This window comes from Pinus tabuliformis, chromosome 4_1 (genome assembly GCF_031772625.1).
Source record: "Pinus tabuliformis cultivar Carrire ecotype Pingquan chromosome 4_1, CPIR1, whole genome shotgun sequence".
Taxonomy (NCBI): Eukaryota; Viridiplantae; Streptophyta; class Pinopsida; order Pinales; family Pinaceae; genus Pinus; species Pinus tabuliformis.
In genome coordinates, this window is record NC_142303.1 from 74,309,009 (window position 1) to 74,325,104 (window position 16,096).

General features: G+C 39.9%; 1 protein-coding gene across 3 annotated transcripts in view; it reads left to right on the forward strand.

The window, feature by feature from the left end:
- LOC149174219 (Metallo-hydrolase/oxidoreductase superfamily protein) overlaps positions 1–16,096 on the forward strand; it is a 460,911-nt gene that overhangs the window by 265,555 nt on the left and 179,260 nt on the right. For all 3 annotated transcript variants that reach the window (XM_089419245.1, XM_089419244.1, XM_089419243.1), the window contains exon 8: positions 6,591–6,664. In XM_089419245.1, coding sequence (XP_089275371.1) covers positions 6,591–6,664 — 74 coding nt within the window. The remainder of the gene's footprint in view (positions 1–6,590; positions 6,665–16,096) is intronic.

The window sequence follows — 16,096 nt, forward strand, 5'->3', positions numbered from 1 at the left end:
TAAATTATAAATACTAAAATAATAATTATAAATTTTTTTATTAAAATGAATTCAAAAAATTAATTGGAAATCTGGAATATTTAAGTTTTAACCCGTTGCGCTTCTTAGTGTGTATTTTTTCAAGTACACTCCAGCTGCACTCGCATCTTGAGGATCTACATGTTTAACTGAGCACTCGAATGGAAAGCCTTCGGAGATTGGGTACTCTGCCACCATAGCTTTTCCACCATGCATCTACAACAAATAAGATAAACATAAGAAAAAAATGAAATTTGAAATTTGAAGCAAAGTATGAAGTTGTGAACTTGAAGAGACAATGAAATTTGAAACAAACAAAAACATACCTGGCATTTTAGTCTTCCTATCAACCACAGCCATGTCAAAGCTAAATGTGCCACCTGCATCCTATATATCTCCATTTCTTTGGAGATTTTTGCACATTTTGCCGAAGATGGTACCATCCTCTGAACATAAGTGAAGAATCCATCCATGACCTTAGCATCAAATAAGAAACCACAAGAGTAAGCAAATGCAGGGTTCAAGTAGATCCTTGTAGCATGAATGGGACGATGGAGTGTATTGTTCGATCGCTCATCAATCACTTCCCATAGGAGTTGTTGTTTCTAAAACCCCTCATCCCCTTATCATCATAGTAGGTTTGAATGGATTCTTTGGCCCTATCCATGGCATCATACAAGTAGCCCATTGCGGGTTTGTCTCCATCAACTAATTGAAGAACCTTTACCAAAGGTTCAGTAATGTTGCACACCTCCTGCACTCCTGCCCAAAAGATTTCTTGGTATGAAACTAACTTGCATATGGCCTCTCTCTGGTTTGCGACAAAATGCCAAAGCAAGCCACTCATTTGAAAGAAACATTCTCTTCACATCCCACATAGAATTCAACAGGGATTGAAGAGATATGAAACTGGTGGCAAACTGCGTAATGGCAAGGCGCACCAACTCCTTGTTGTTGGTGAATGTTTTCATCAAATGAAGCACAAATGCATGATTATATATAATTTTTGTAATGCTTTTTGATGACTCATCAATATCCTTGACAAAAAAAACTTTTCTTGTGTCCTCCAACATCAAATCAATGCAGTGTGCAACACAAGGTGTCCAAAATAAGGTAGGATTCCTCTCCATAAGCATCTTGCCAACAACAACATAATTTGCAGCATTGTCCGTTATGACTTGGACAACATGTTTTGGACCCACCTTTAGAATGAACAGATCCAACAAATTACATAATAACCATGCATCTTTGATATGTGTAGATGCATCAACAAATTTCATAAACATTGTCCCCTTGGGACAATTAACCAAGAAGTTTATAAGGCTTCTTCGATTTTGATCTGTCCAATCATCTGACATCACAATGCATCCTGTGTGTGCCCATGATGCTCTAAACTCCTCCAATCTCTTAGTGCAGGCAACCTTTTCATTTTGAGGAATGCACCCTCTAAAGTCATCATAAGAAGGGACTTTGTACCCTGGGCCAACAATTGCAATGGCATCAACCGCGGGCTGGAAAAATGGATTGTTCCTTGCAATGCTGAAAGGAATATCACTCCAAAGAAGAAACTTGCCCAACAACTTGTCAAGTTCTTCTTTCTCCCTTTTTTTTAACCAGGTGTGGTTCTAGGAACAAAAAATGATGAGGCAACTACAGAATTGGTTGTAGATGATGATGCTGAAGTAGAACCAATACCACTCTCATGTTCACCTCCCAATCCTGACACTCTACTCCCTGCTAGTTGACTCTTCAGAGCTGACTTGGACAATTTCGTTTGTTCTATTTCTTCCAATGATCTGAGGGCTCTTCGGATGATTTCTGGATTTGTATTTGTGCAAGACTCTACCTCATGTCCAACAATTTGTGCAAGACTCTACTTCATGTCCAACAATTTGTGCAAGGTGATACTTCAATCTGTATATCCTCCTGTCATATGATGCCCACATAATTTGCAAGTCAAGTTTGATTTGTCAAACCCTCCATTAGGTTCACCAAATTCCCACAGGGGGCCCAATTTCTTTGGCATGTTTGTAACTTTGTTGAACTCTTGAGTTTTAATGTAAGATGAAGTTTGAAGTTGAACCTAGGGCACAAGAAGAATTGTAAGTTAAAAAAATAAAAATAAAATTTACATACAACATATTGAATTTTTGACCAAAAAAAAACCTCAACTCAATGCAACAATAATGGGAAAAATACACATTCAAACCCAAGCAAAAATGATGGAAAAAAACTAGGGCACAAGAAGAAATTAAACTAATAAATCTAACAATCAAGTTTTTCCATTTTTGACCAAAATAAACCCTGTCCACTATATGCAACAAAAATGGAAAAAAAAATCAATTCCAATAAAAAATGATTGAGAATAAATGGGTGATAGAAACCCAAGGAAAAACAAGAAAACAAATGGCCAAATTTGATGCCCATCGCTGAAAACCATGCTTTGCTGAAGAAACTTGGTCCAAACTTGAATTTTTCATGTTTGGGATGCTAAATTCCTTCACTTTTCTCCTCTCTTGCCCTTGTACACGAGTTCTCCTCCTCCTTAGCTCTCACTCTTGCCCTCTGTCTGAAAAAAATGAGGAAAAAAAACCACAAAATCACTTTTGCAAGTCGCTGTTTTCTCCTGCCATGATTTTTTCCCGATCGGATCACGATTTTTATGAAAAAATTGTGATTTTTTCACGATTTTTTGAAAATAAAATAATCGTCAAAAAATTAGCGATTATATCGGCGACGCAAAAATTCCGATTTTTTGAAAAATCGCAAATAAATCGCAATGTTCGCATCACTGTTGCACAGTGGCCCTGATCCTCATAGTCAAAAACTTGGGTACCCCACATAGAGATGTGAGGACCCCTCCTAATGGAGCGAGAAGAGCTCCCCCTGCTGGGGGTGGTGGTGGTGGCCCCTTCTCTGCCTGCCCTGCGTTGTCATCTCCACCCAATATCTAAATACGCACATCCTCCCCATCACTGTCAGAAAAAACCTCAATGTATTGGGCCTTGCCTGCTGCACATCTATGGCCTGGAGCCCATGGTTCCGGATAGGTAAAACACAACTTCCTCCTTCAAAGGTCTCTTCGGGTCTCCTCATCCAACTGTCCACGCCGCTGGTTGGCTCTTGGTGGTGGAGCTCTAGTGTCTCTCCCCCTCTGCGGGAAGCACTATCTAGAGGGTAGTGGTGCTCTAACCCTTGGTAGGGCATCCTGCAAATCTTTGGCCCTCCCCACTGCATCTTGCAAGGTAGTGGGTTTGTTGGACTTCACTAGTCCCTTCAGTGGCTCTGCTAGCCCCTCTATAAACATGAAGACCCTCCTGGACTCCGATAGATCAGGCACCATCATTGACAACCTCAGAAACTCCGAAATGTAGGCCTCAGCTTCTCCCGGTCTGCTTGAGCTTTGTCAGCTCCCCAAAGTGCTCCTCCGGATCCTTGCTCTCAAAACGCTCCAACACTCTCCTGGTGAAATCCTCGTAGGCTGTCACCCCGACATGTCCCATTGTGGTCAGCCCATGGAACCACCAATCATGGGTTTCTCCCTCTAAATGTAGCATGGCAATTTTTATTGCCTCTCCCTCCGTCATCTAGTTTAGATGGAAGTAGACATCCAACTTCTCTACCCACGCTTTGGCTGAGCTCTTAGAAGAGCCATCAAAAGTTGGGAGAAACTGTCTCCCCATAGTACCCTACAAATCTGTCCCCTGTGTGTGGTTTCCCGCACTCTGTCCCTTGGGCCTATTATTGCCCTCTAGCCGACAAAAGTCCCTGAAAGTGATAGCTTCCTTGAATTTGGGTCCATAGGACTAATACTCCAAGAAGTAGTCCCCCATAGGCAACTCCTCCTGCCGTTGCTGCCCACCAGCTCCAGATGTGAAGAATGTTGGAATAGTGGATCTAGGTGGTGTGTTGGGAACAAGAGGCATGTTGGGGTTAAGCGATGTGTGGTGCTGTGAAGTATCGAAGCCTTCACCCAATTGGAATTACCCTTGGATTCCCTTACCCTTGTTGTTGCCACAGTTTTGCTGCCTTAGTTCCTCAATGCTCTTGGGCAGGTCCTGTACTGCCTTCAGCAAATGATGAGCAAATTCCTCCCCCTTATCTCTTCTATCTCTCACATTCTCTGCCATGTTTGTTTCCACAGCCTTCGGTTCAGTTATCACGAGATCTAGAGTAATCTGCAACTGCCTTTGTCGATTCCTGTACCTCTGTCTCTGGTAAGTCAAGTTTTGTCTATCCTTTGGTGTCATAGACTGCGCTTGTTATAACTCCGATACCACTTGTTATAGATCTAATATGAAAATATATGAAAATACAAATATACCCAAGAAATAACAAGATAGAAATAGATAGAAATGATTCACTTTATTGATCAAACCCTTAAGGTAGGGCAACACCATACATTCACTCCTTATACAATATTCCTTGACATCTCTCAATGGGAAGTCTCTAGCCTCTATATAGGCCTCATACATACAATACCATGGTTCCCTCAATACCATCTATCTAATACCATGGGCTTATTAAATTATTGCTAACTACTTGTGGTCCCTTACATGATACGGGTTAACCACCTTATTTATTACTATTGCCCATCCCATTATTATTCCATTGGGTACCTCCCTTTGTACCCCATATTATCCCCCCTAGGTATACTACAGCGCTGCTCCCACAGGCTGAGCCAAGTCCTTGAGCTTTGATACCACTGCAATATTCCTAGGGAACTTTTACAGTAAATAACAAAGCATACATAGACAAAAAGCCACAAAAATTAAACACTTGAATCAGACCATGAATGTGCACCAAAAACTGCACTGCTGAGCCATTTTATTATAATATGAAGATGGTACAATGAGGTGCTGGAAAAAGTGCACCTAGGCTTGCTCAAGGCAAGCTTGCTAAGCCCAAATGAACAATAAGAAGTCCCCCTCAAATATGCTGCTGCTTTATCTCCTGGCTCTGTGCTGAACAACCAAGAAATACGCTACTGGGTGTGAAGATCTGCAGCTAGGGCCTCCTCCGATGCTCAGAAAATTTCGGGAAATTAACCCCAACCTCTCCACCAAATACCCAGAATAATCCACGAAGGAATTGGGCTATGGTTGACCTTGGAATTTTGGCCCTCTTTTCCCTCTATGGCTTTACTGCTGGGAAATCCAACCCATCTGTCAATCCTGCGGCAAATGGCCTCAAAAATAGCTGCAATCTCCAAGCAAATACTCTCTCGGGCTCCTCCTCAAATCTTAAGCCCAAACTCCCTTCACTCCTCAACTCCCAAGTGTGCCTCCTCCAAGCACTGCGCAGTCCCTGCGCTGCTGCTAGTGACTCCTCCCCACAAACTCGCACTCCCACTGCTGGAACAATCTGAAAAGGATGGAACTCCCTCCTTGGGCTGGCACTCGAAGTCCACCGAAGCAAGGGTTGAGATTTCCGGTCGGAAACACTTATGTGCTAAACAACACTTGCAGACTTGGCTTCAGCTCAAGCGTGCTATGTCAAAGACAAGATTTCTGAATAGATGAATGAATGACCAAAAGAGTGCCTTCCCTTCCTTTTTGTCAAAATGCCTCCAACGTACTCATGTGGGCCCACCTCGATTTCCTCCCACTGAATTTCCCTCCAAGGCATGCATATTCTCCATGTGGGCCACAATTCTCCATGTGTGGCCTCCTCGCTCCACTAGGGGTTCGATATTTTCTTCCACCTCTAATGTTTGGGGCTTGCTTTTAATAAAAAATTGATGTGAGGCCTCTAAACCCACATTTTCTAACAGCAAACATGAATGAAGACAAAATTGACCAAAATTGATATTTCACTTAGCAATAATGCTAAGTGGGAATATCACATAATCCTTGTTGGTGTTGCAGAGTATATCAACCTTATTGATCATACGATGGTTGGAATCTGTGGAAGCGATACTCATCTTTGGCAAAATTTGAGCTTGGTGCTTTATGAGCATAACCTGATTTTGGTTCTAAGCCTAGGAATGTTAGATGTTCCACCTTTTGCCCATCTGATTTTTAGTGTATGCCTGTTTTGGTTTGTAACTAAAACCCAAGCGAAAGCCTAATGATGAATTCCTCAACTGGTTTTACTGGATCCTATATTTCACTTCGTAGCCATGCTCTTGGTTAGCAATAGGATTTGTAAGTAAATGAGCTCTTTGAACTTTAATTTAGTTGCTTGTTTACTTGCAGTACTGACTCATTTGTCTGTTTCAGTTCATGCATTGCTTGATTGGTTGCATGATGCATCTTTGATTTTGTGGGGTTGAAGACAAGTGCTATTGCATGAATGGGCCTATTGAACATCCTGGTTCTTTGACTATCATATTTGGGGGCACTCCATCTTTGTTTTTATGGTCCTTTTCTTTATAGTTGTGATATAACCCTAGATATGGGAAAGCAACAAACAACATTCATAGTTGGGAAAAGATTAGAATATTAGCTATTTCTGTCTCTAGTTCTCAATCCAGTGCTTAACCACAATTTCAGTCAAGTTTTAATATCCTAAGAGATATGAATGCAATTTTTTTTTATGGTTATACTTAGCATTTTGCTAATCTTGTGCAGGGCCATACAGATGGTCACATGGCATTACTTCATGTCAGGACACATACTCTAGTTGTTGGTGATCATTGTGTAGGGTAAGAGTCTTCCTACTAGATCTTGAAAGGCACATTTGCAATATCCCTCATATTTGAAGTTTGAGCAATATAAATTTCCATAAGTTTAGTATCTTAACAAATTTACTGTGAGTGTGCTTGCCTAATCTTCTTATAAATTTGCAATTAAATGTAGACATTGCTTCTTCCAAATGCATATATCAATATAACATGCTTCCAGCATGGAGGCATTTAGTCTAAGGCGATTTTAATTCTTTAGAATGTGGTTTTTCTTGGTCAAACCAATCACTGAAATGTACGTTTTGATTTCTTTATGTTAGAAAAATTGATTAAGGGTTTCATGTATATACAAAGATAATTCCAAGAATAGATATCTTTTAGTTAGTTTGGGTCAGGACCCAGGTGCTGCTTATAAGAAGATTATATAATGATCAACAATCATCAACATATCAAGGACTCTTGACAGACTGTCTTAGGACAAACGAAAGAAGGAAAAACATTAGGATTAAAATTTACCTTAAGGTGATTATAATCCAAACCCTGGCATAACAAAAGGTGCTGTAGGAAAGACAAAGTTCTTATATTTTAAGTGTTAGCTGATAAGGCTTGATGATAGGAATCTAATGCTTATTGAAGGAAGTGTGATGAACAAAACCATGGAAGCATAGTTTTTATGAAGATGGTTTAGAAAGGAATATGTGGAACCCTTCAAACAACCTTGAAAGTAATCTAGATATTTTAAGGGAATCCATTCTAAACATATTTTATTACAAGCATGCTATTCGAAGATTTTTTTGTGATTTCCTTTTTTCTCCATGCTAGTATCTTTTGTCATTTTTTGGGTTTGAAAGATTTTGTCATCTGGTATGTGTCTTAGTAGCATTGCAACAAAAGCAATTTAGTGAGATGATATTTACCGGTTGATTAGGATGAAGTCATGAGGAGTTACTTGGTAGCTAGCTTCAAAAGTCATTACCTTTGTAGGCTGCAATGACATTGCCTTGAAAATTTTGAGGTACCATCATGGTGCTGGACATTAATACCTATTGTTCTGTTATCTATTGTTCTTTTATAATAAAAGTTGCTATTTTTTACAGTCTCATGATGAGCTAATAGTTTACTGAGAGTGCAATCATTGTACGCAATCATGACTGCTTTGCTTGTGGGTTTTTTCCATCTAACATTTTGTTGAGAAGGTGATTACAATGAACAACCATGAATTTTTGAAGCTACTACCATAGTTTTATTGCCAATGCCATAATAAATGGCCATAGCAATGCTTCCATGAGTGGCATGGTGTTAGAATCTCTTGATAACCTCTAATATCTCAATAAGTTATTCTTAATACTTGAAAGTGTCGCTGCCGAAACTCTCACTATGTGGGAAAGTCTAATCATAAAACATGAGACCCTAGAGGAAACTATTAGGAAAACCACCTGTTGTCACCTTGGTGGCCTTGCCCCTTTCTTTAGACTAATGAAAATGGTATCTAAGCCTAGGGGGATGTACCTAAAGGTTAAATCTTGCAAATTCATGATAGTGTGGAGTGTGTTGATTTGGGGTAGCATTGGATGTGCTCTAGCCATGGAAATTGGTGGAGAGCCTAAAGCACTTGAGATTTCCAAGACCCAGAAATGGTTTGGGTAGATTCTAACCGGTTTGGGAGATATTAAAATAATTAATTATTTTAATGGAGTTCCTAAGTCTAAACTTAAAAAAAATAAAATATTAATGGGTATTAATATAAAAGTGGGTTAGACGGTTCCAAAAGTCATGGATCAAGCCAAATCTAATCTCAGCCGTTGATTAGATATTTAATCTCGGCCGTTGAAGGATCAATAGGAAAAGTACAAGAAGAGGCTTGAGGGTCAGTTGAAGAACACACTGAGGGAGACCAGTGAGTTTGATTTCTGGAGCGGGGTTAGCTGAGAAATTAGAACTAGTGGTTTGGAGAGCAGTAGGTACGGAACAAAGAGTTGGGAACAACACCAGAAGACTAGCGCAAAGGTTGGAGAGGCAGACGCAGAGCCTCTCAGGTAGACGTAAAGGCAATAGATTGCGCAGTCACTGGAAGGTCTGCATAGGTGACGCAGAGAGGCCCAGTGTTGACGCAGAGAGGCAGGAGCTGATGTAATAGGTCTGGGAACTGCGTAGAGGCCAGTAAGCCAGACACTGAGGTTGAGAGAAATGCTGGAGAATTTGTTTTCTATTGGGTAAGCCAGTTTGGCACCCAGTTGTACTGTAGAATTGCTAAATAATAAAATCCTCCTATGCTGCACGGGTTTTCCCGCATTGGGTTTTTCCGGGGACAATTGCCCTAAATATCTGTGTTGATGTGTTGATTCTTGTGCACATGTTTGTTTTTGTATTATGGTGTGACATCTGCAACAGAAGTTATTTTAATGTTTATTGAAGGGTTTCTGTAAATAAGTAGGTAAAATAAATCAATTGTTGCAGTGATAGAATTTTCACATGGTATCAGAGGAAGTAATCAGAGACGGGATGGGAAAATCAATTATGGGTTGAGACCATGATGCCTCTACGTCAGGAGACTCGCACATATTTTCAGAAAATTGCACAAGAGACAGTGACTTCGATTTCTCTATGTTGGCTTCCAGGCTGGAAGAAGAAGTGGCTTGTGTGACTAGCTCTGCATCTTCAGAAGTATGGTACACTAACAGTGGAGCCTTTTGGCATATGACGGGAATCCGGGAATGAGTTCTCAGATTATCTTGAGGAGAGGATGAACTTTCAGATCACCATGGGGAACAAGGCAAAGTGTACACCAGTAGGGAGGGGTACCATAGTTTTTCAAACATAAACGGGAGAGAGGTTTCGTGCTACCAATGTGCTGCATGTACCAGGATTGGGGATGAATTTACTTTTTGTGTCGCAACTTCAAGGCAAAGGCTATGACGTTTTCTTCATCAAGGAGAAAGTATACGTCAAACACCCAAGCTGGAAAAAGAAAGTACAGATCAGAATCAAAAGTAACATGTTGTATAGACTACAACTAGAATCACTACTGGCACTAATAGGTAGTCATGGAGACAAGGATTTGAATGAACTATGGCACAGAAGAATGGGACATTTGCTCCATGGGGCTCTGAGAATTCTCAGAAACACTGCAACAGGAGTTCCGGATCTTAGTACGGAACGAGATGATGTATGTAGAGGATGTGCTCTGGGAAAGTATGCTAAAGCAGTATTTCCTAGAAGTAAGAATAGGGCTAAGAGTGTACTAGAATTGATACACTCAGATATATGCGGACCTATGTCCACTAAAGCTCTTAGTGGTTCTGAGTACTTCCTTACGTTCATTTATGACCACTCAAGGAAAACTTGGATTTATTTTCTGAAAACCAAGGACGAGCTTTTCTGTCGATTCAAAGAGTTCAAGGCTCTGGTGGAGAATCCGACTGGGAAGAAAATAAAAGTTTTGTGCTTAGATAATGGTGGAGAGTATGTCGATAAGGACTTCACTGATTTTTGCGCTAAGGAGGGCATCAGACGAGAGTGGACAACTCCTTACAATCTGGAGCGGAATGGAGTAGTAGAAAGGAAGAACAGGACTATTGTAGAAGCAGCTAGGGCCATGATGTATGATCAAGATATGCCAAAATTCCTGTGGGCAAAAGCATGCAACACAATAGTCTAGGTTCAGAATAGGACTCCTCATCGAGCATTGGGCAAGATTACTCCAGAGAAAGTTTTCATAGGGAAGACACCTGAAGTCAGTCATTTCAGGATATTTGGGAGCTTAGCATATTACTGCGTACTTGGGGAAAAGATGAAGAAGATGGATCAAACTGTAGAGAAAGGATATCTAGTGGGATATAGCGAGAATGCTAAGGCATACATAATCTATCTTCCAGGGAGCAGGAAGGTAGTAGTTCGACGAGATGTGAAGTTCATGGAGGACAGGGCTTTTAGAAAATCTCGAGAAATGCCTTCCGAGGAGCAGTCAAAAGAGGAGCTGTTGGTCAAACCTCTTCAACCAATGGAAGTAAAGAATTCTTCCTCGGATCAGGAAGAATCTTAGGATGAGGAGGAGCTAACAAAAGCACCTGCTGGCAGAGGAAGAATGAGCAGGGAACTTTGTCAGATTTTGCGAGATGCAGAGGACTTCATCGGTGCGCCAAGGAACAATAAGAGGGAGCAAAAACAACCAGATAGATATCAGGCATTAGTAGCTCAGGATGGGGAGCCTGCCAGTTTTCAGGAGGCAGCTCAACATCAGGTTTGGCTGGATGCGATGGTAGAGGAGTACAACTCCATAATGGTGAACGATGTTTGGGAGGTAGTGCCAAGGCCTCAAGATAGATCAATGGTAGGTTCGAGATGGATCTACAAGATTAAATATGCTGCAGATGGTAGTGTTGAGAAATACAAAGACAGGTTTGTGGCTAAGGGGTATGCTCAAAAGGAAGGAATTGACTACAAAGAGACCTTCGCCCTAGTAGCCAGGCATACATCTATTAGAACCGTGATTTCTCTTGCAACATAGATGGGGTGGGAGATTCATCAGATGGATGTTGAAATGAAATTTCTGAACGGGGTGATAGAAGAAGAGGTATACATTGAACAACCAGAGGGCTTTGAGACACATGAGAAGAAGTCTCATGTATGCAGGTTGAAGAAAGCCTTGTATGGGCTGAAACAGGCACCTAGAGCATGGTATGGTCAAATTGATGGCTACTTGTAGAAGATGGGATTTGTCCAGAGTGACGCAGATCCAAATCTCTACTATCTGGTTGTAGAGAATGAGCCTCTAATCTTAGTATTGTATGTGGATGATCTCTTTCTGACAGGATCATCCAGGCTCATCGGGGGCTGCAAGAAGAATCTAGCCACGAAATTCATTATGAAGGATTTGGGACAAATGTATTATTTCCTAGGGTTGGAAGTTTGGTAGAAAAAGGGGGAGATCTTCCTTGGGCAAGGGAGATATGCTAAAGAAATCTTGAAGAGATTCAGGATGGAGGATTGTGGACCCATGGTTACTCCAATGATCACCAATTGGAAGAAGATTGATGCATTAGAAGACAAGGATGTTGATCCCACCTTATACAGACAACTCATAGGGTCCCTGATGTATCTGGTCAATACCAGGCCTGACATTTGTTATGCTGTCAACACCCTCAATCAGTTCATGGTGGAACCAAAGAGGGTGCATTGGGCAGCAACCAAACATGTTCTCAGATATATACATGGTACAATCAATTATGGACTCTTGTACACTATGAGTAAGGATATCTGATTGAGTGGATTTTTTGATGTAGATTGGGCAGGAAGTTCAGTGGACCGGAAAAGTACCTCTAGGTATTGTTTCAACATTGGATCAGGAATGACCTTCTGGTGCAGTAGAAAACAAAAATCCGTGGCTCTTAGCTCAGCAGAGGCAGAATATATGGCCGCAAGCACAACTTCGTGTGAGGCCATATGGCTTAGAAAACTGCTTGTGAACCTATTCTCAAGGAGAATAATTTCCATTTCAGAGGGAGAGTTGCAGGGGGAAGGAAGAAGAGGGCATTAGCATCAGTCAGACACTGAGGAAGAGGTGACACAAAACATCCTAGAGACAACAGAGTGGGAAGATCAGAGAGACAGCGCAGTTGGAGACGCAGTCCTCACGCAGGCCTCATGCAGAAGTGACACATAAGTGACGCAGAGAAGGATAGAGGGTCTCTCGGGTGTCAGAACTTCTCGGGAAGAGAAGGAAAATTGTCTCAGGTGTTTCTCTCAGAAGTGTCTCAATATTTTGTAGAATCGTTCCTTGTAAAGAGATTGTTGCTGAAGATTAATAAATAAACCCTCATCTGTTGCACTTGTTTTTTCCCGCATTGGGTTTTTCCGGGTATAATTCTCCAAAAATAACTGTGTTGATGTGATTGATTCTTATGCTTGTATATCACTGTTATTTTCTCTATGCTATTATGTGATAACTGCAGTATAATTTATTTTAATGTTTACTGAAGGGTTTTGTAAATAACTTATTGTGGAAGATAAGTAGGAGAAATAAATTAGTTACTGCAGTAGAATTTCGTGTTAGAAATTTTCACAGTTTTGATTCCTAATGACCATGTGTTCCTCTTGGTATTACATGGCTGGCTCACTTGCAAAATCAACCTTCCATTGATGTTGCAACGACTTGATTTGACGTTAATTTGACCTCCAAACAGCTATGCTAGGGCTGGTCGCTAGGCTAATGTTGACGACTTGCTTGGGTTATTCCTCATTGCTTGAATTTTGGATTGATTTTGCTTGGAATGCAACTTTTCTTTTCTTTGGACCTCACACTTGACTTGGAGGTGGCTCTTTGCTTGCAATGTCTAATGTCCTTGACCTTGGTGCCAGTTATAGTTTGAGTTCAATTTTTTTTTTCCAGGTTCAGAGCCAATCTCAGAACCACTCAGAACCAATGCTAGTCTCAGTTGGACCCATTCTATAATAACTAGATCGAAGCAGGGCTATTGGTTGATTGTACTTGCCTTATGGGCCAAACCATACCTAAAAGAAGAATGTATCGTTTACCTGGAGCATCTTGATAAACACTGTAGAGATGCCACAACCATGAATTTGTATTCATCCCAGTAATTGCTAGTTTTTTCCGCCACCAACCGACTTTGGGAGGGGGAAGGTTTGATTGAAAAGCTCAGAATGGCACACAAAAGGAGGGCCTGACCTCCCTTTCTTGCAAATGGCTAGCTGTCCTAGTGAATGATACTTGAAATTAGGCTTCAACATGCCTTTGAAACTCTTGAAATTGCCCTTGGGGGCTCTCCTTCATCCATAAGTTCCCTCTTCTTTGCTTGAGAAAGGCTTAATAATGCACCAAGAGGACTCGATCTCCTTTTTTAGCGCTTAATCCTTCGAATGACTGCCTTATTTGAGTGATGATGCTTGTTTTTTTAATCTTTGAACTGACCTTGTTTTGCTTATTTTAGCCCTTGGGGGTTAACTTGTTTGCTTTATGCTTTCAACATCTTCCTTGGAGGGACTTCTTTTGCTTGCTTGAAGTATTCAACTTCTCTTCCTCCCTTGGAATGCTAGTGACTAGCTTTACTTGAAGCTCTTTGACCCTTTCTTGGAGTATAATTTGGAGTTGGTACTGTTCAGTTTTTCTAAGGGCTATATTATTCTTTGCTTTTGATAATTGCATTTATACTTTTCATCATTACATATACGTTCAACCCATAACATCATCATACCATTAACAATTATATAGAAAGAACAATGTCATCAACAATGCAGAACACAAAGGAATAACAAAAGAAAAGCAAGCACACATAGAGACACCAAGGTTGGTCGGAGATGTAATGACCCACCTACATTTACAAATAGAATGTGAATTTTAGCATGCATACGAGGCATGCATATGATAGCTACATATGCATGCATCGTATGCACTGCACTAATATACATGTTAACTAATTATGAAAAGTCCAATAAATGAATTACTGAGACACTGAGTAAATACCAAACTCGACATAATATAATGTATATATTAAGATGGGTTACTTACTATGTAAACCACCATTAACATATTATCCAGAATAAAAGTAAATACAAAGTGTTATACAAAATAGAAAGTAACTATAATATTATGAATTATATTAACCAAATAAGAACTTTAGCATAATATTATATTAATTATTGTTAATTATTAAGTATAATAATGAAATTATATACTTTGTATTAATTACAATATAAGGGAATTTAAGGAAATATGATAAATAAAATTAAAAGAACATAGGACATAAACGTTTGTACAAACTATAACCTTTTAATAAAGCCAAAGGATTAAACTTGTCGACTAAGCATATCCTCTAAAGGTGAATAACCTACTCAATCAAATCTTATAACATAAGGTTAAAAGGATTGAAGAACATGCTGAGTTACACGTAACAGAACATTGAGATGGTGAAAAGGAAGTAAGACGGTGATTCAGAGAGATATAAGGAGGAAGGGTGCGGCTTAGACGGGGGGCTGGTTTTTGGAGGAAGTGCAAGGAGGAATTTTGGGAAAATTGACAGAGAGACAGTAGGAAATTCTCACAGTGTTATTGATCTAATAGAAGGCATTCTGAGTTCAATTGTTCTTGAAGTTTTGGGCATGGGGGACCAGAGTACCTCGAAATTGAAGTACTTTGGAGCTGGGTACTAAAGCTGTGTTCAGTTTGGCAGGGAGGTTTTGGTCGTTTTGGTAACACAGCGGGAGCACGAGTCGCGATAGAGCAGACAGGTTGGTACTCAATAGAAGAATGGATACATTCTGTATTAAAATTTCATATTCTAGTATTTGTGAGCAAAAATACTATTAAACTCTGTTAAATTTCAAATTTAGGGCTTCACAGTTTTTCTGAACATGAATTTGTTAAACCCTATTAAATTCTGAATTTAGGGCCCTTACAGGAGACCAAGGCAAAACTCCACGAGGGGGAAAAACCATAATTCAATTCAATTCTTCTTATTCTATTAGATTTCATCAATTGTTCCGCTGAGATACAAAGTACATCATCATGAGACATTATAAAGCATATCAGGCTACCCAGGGCCAATCCAAAGTGGTTCAGAACTATGATTGTAAACGATACGAGACACATCTAAGAGAGCTACCGACATAAACAAAATCATCATCGAGAGCACCGTCATGTAGCTAAGATCACTGCAATCTAGATCCCTGTCAGACACATCACTGTCATCTCTGGATAATAAGAGAGACCATTGACATCATGCCTCGAAAGCAAGATTACTATCATCATGGAGCACTGTCATCTCATAAGGAGAAAATAACTGTCATTGTCAATCTTATCACTATCATAAAGGGTATTGAAATGTGATCAAGGGTATCAAACCGTCATGCATCATTGTTCGTAATGCTGCAAGGCAAGACTGTCATATATATATATATATATATATATATTATGAGCATTAGGATATTGCTATTTGGAATCATTTCCTTCTATACAATTACATACATATTGTTAAGTATAACAAATACACTGTTCTGCATACAATACCATACATACTACTTATATTGCTGCAGACCATACCATACATAATGCTGGAGTGAGATCATTCATATCACGGACTATACCATACATCATAGGTAACTGTAGATTGATGCCATATATGAACTGTTGTGAGATCAAAGTTGATTACAATGTAATTACATCAGAGCGAAGACAGTGAGATAATGTGAATTCTCTGCATACATATGTTAGAACTATTCAATGCTTTGTGATGAACTAGCGAAGTTAATGGTATTATAGTTTTTCAAGAGTGCAAGATTCTTGTAGCCATTATATGAGACCTTGTGCCATAATAGTGGCCATACAAAGATATCATTATTACAATGAGATCTGTGGACCGCAGAGGAAGATTCCCATCATATCATTACTGTAAGTGCCATATTATAATAGAGAAACAAATACAAGGATGTATATATGTA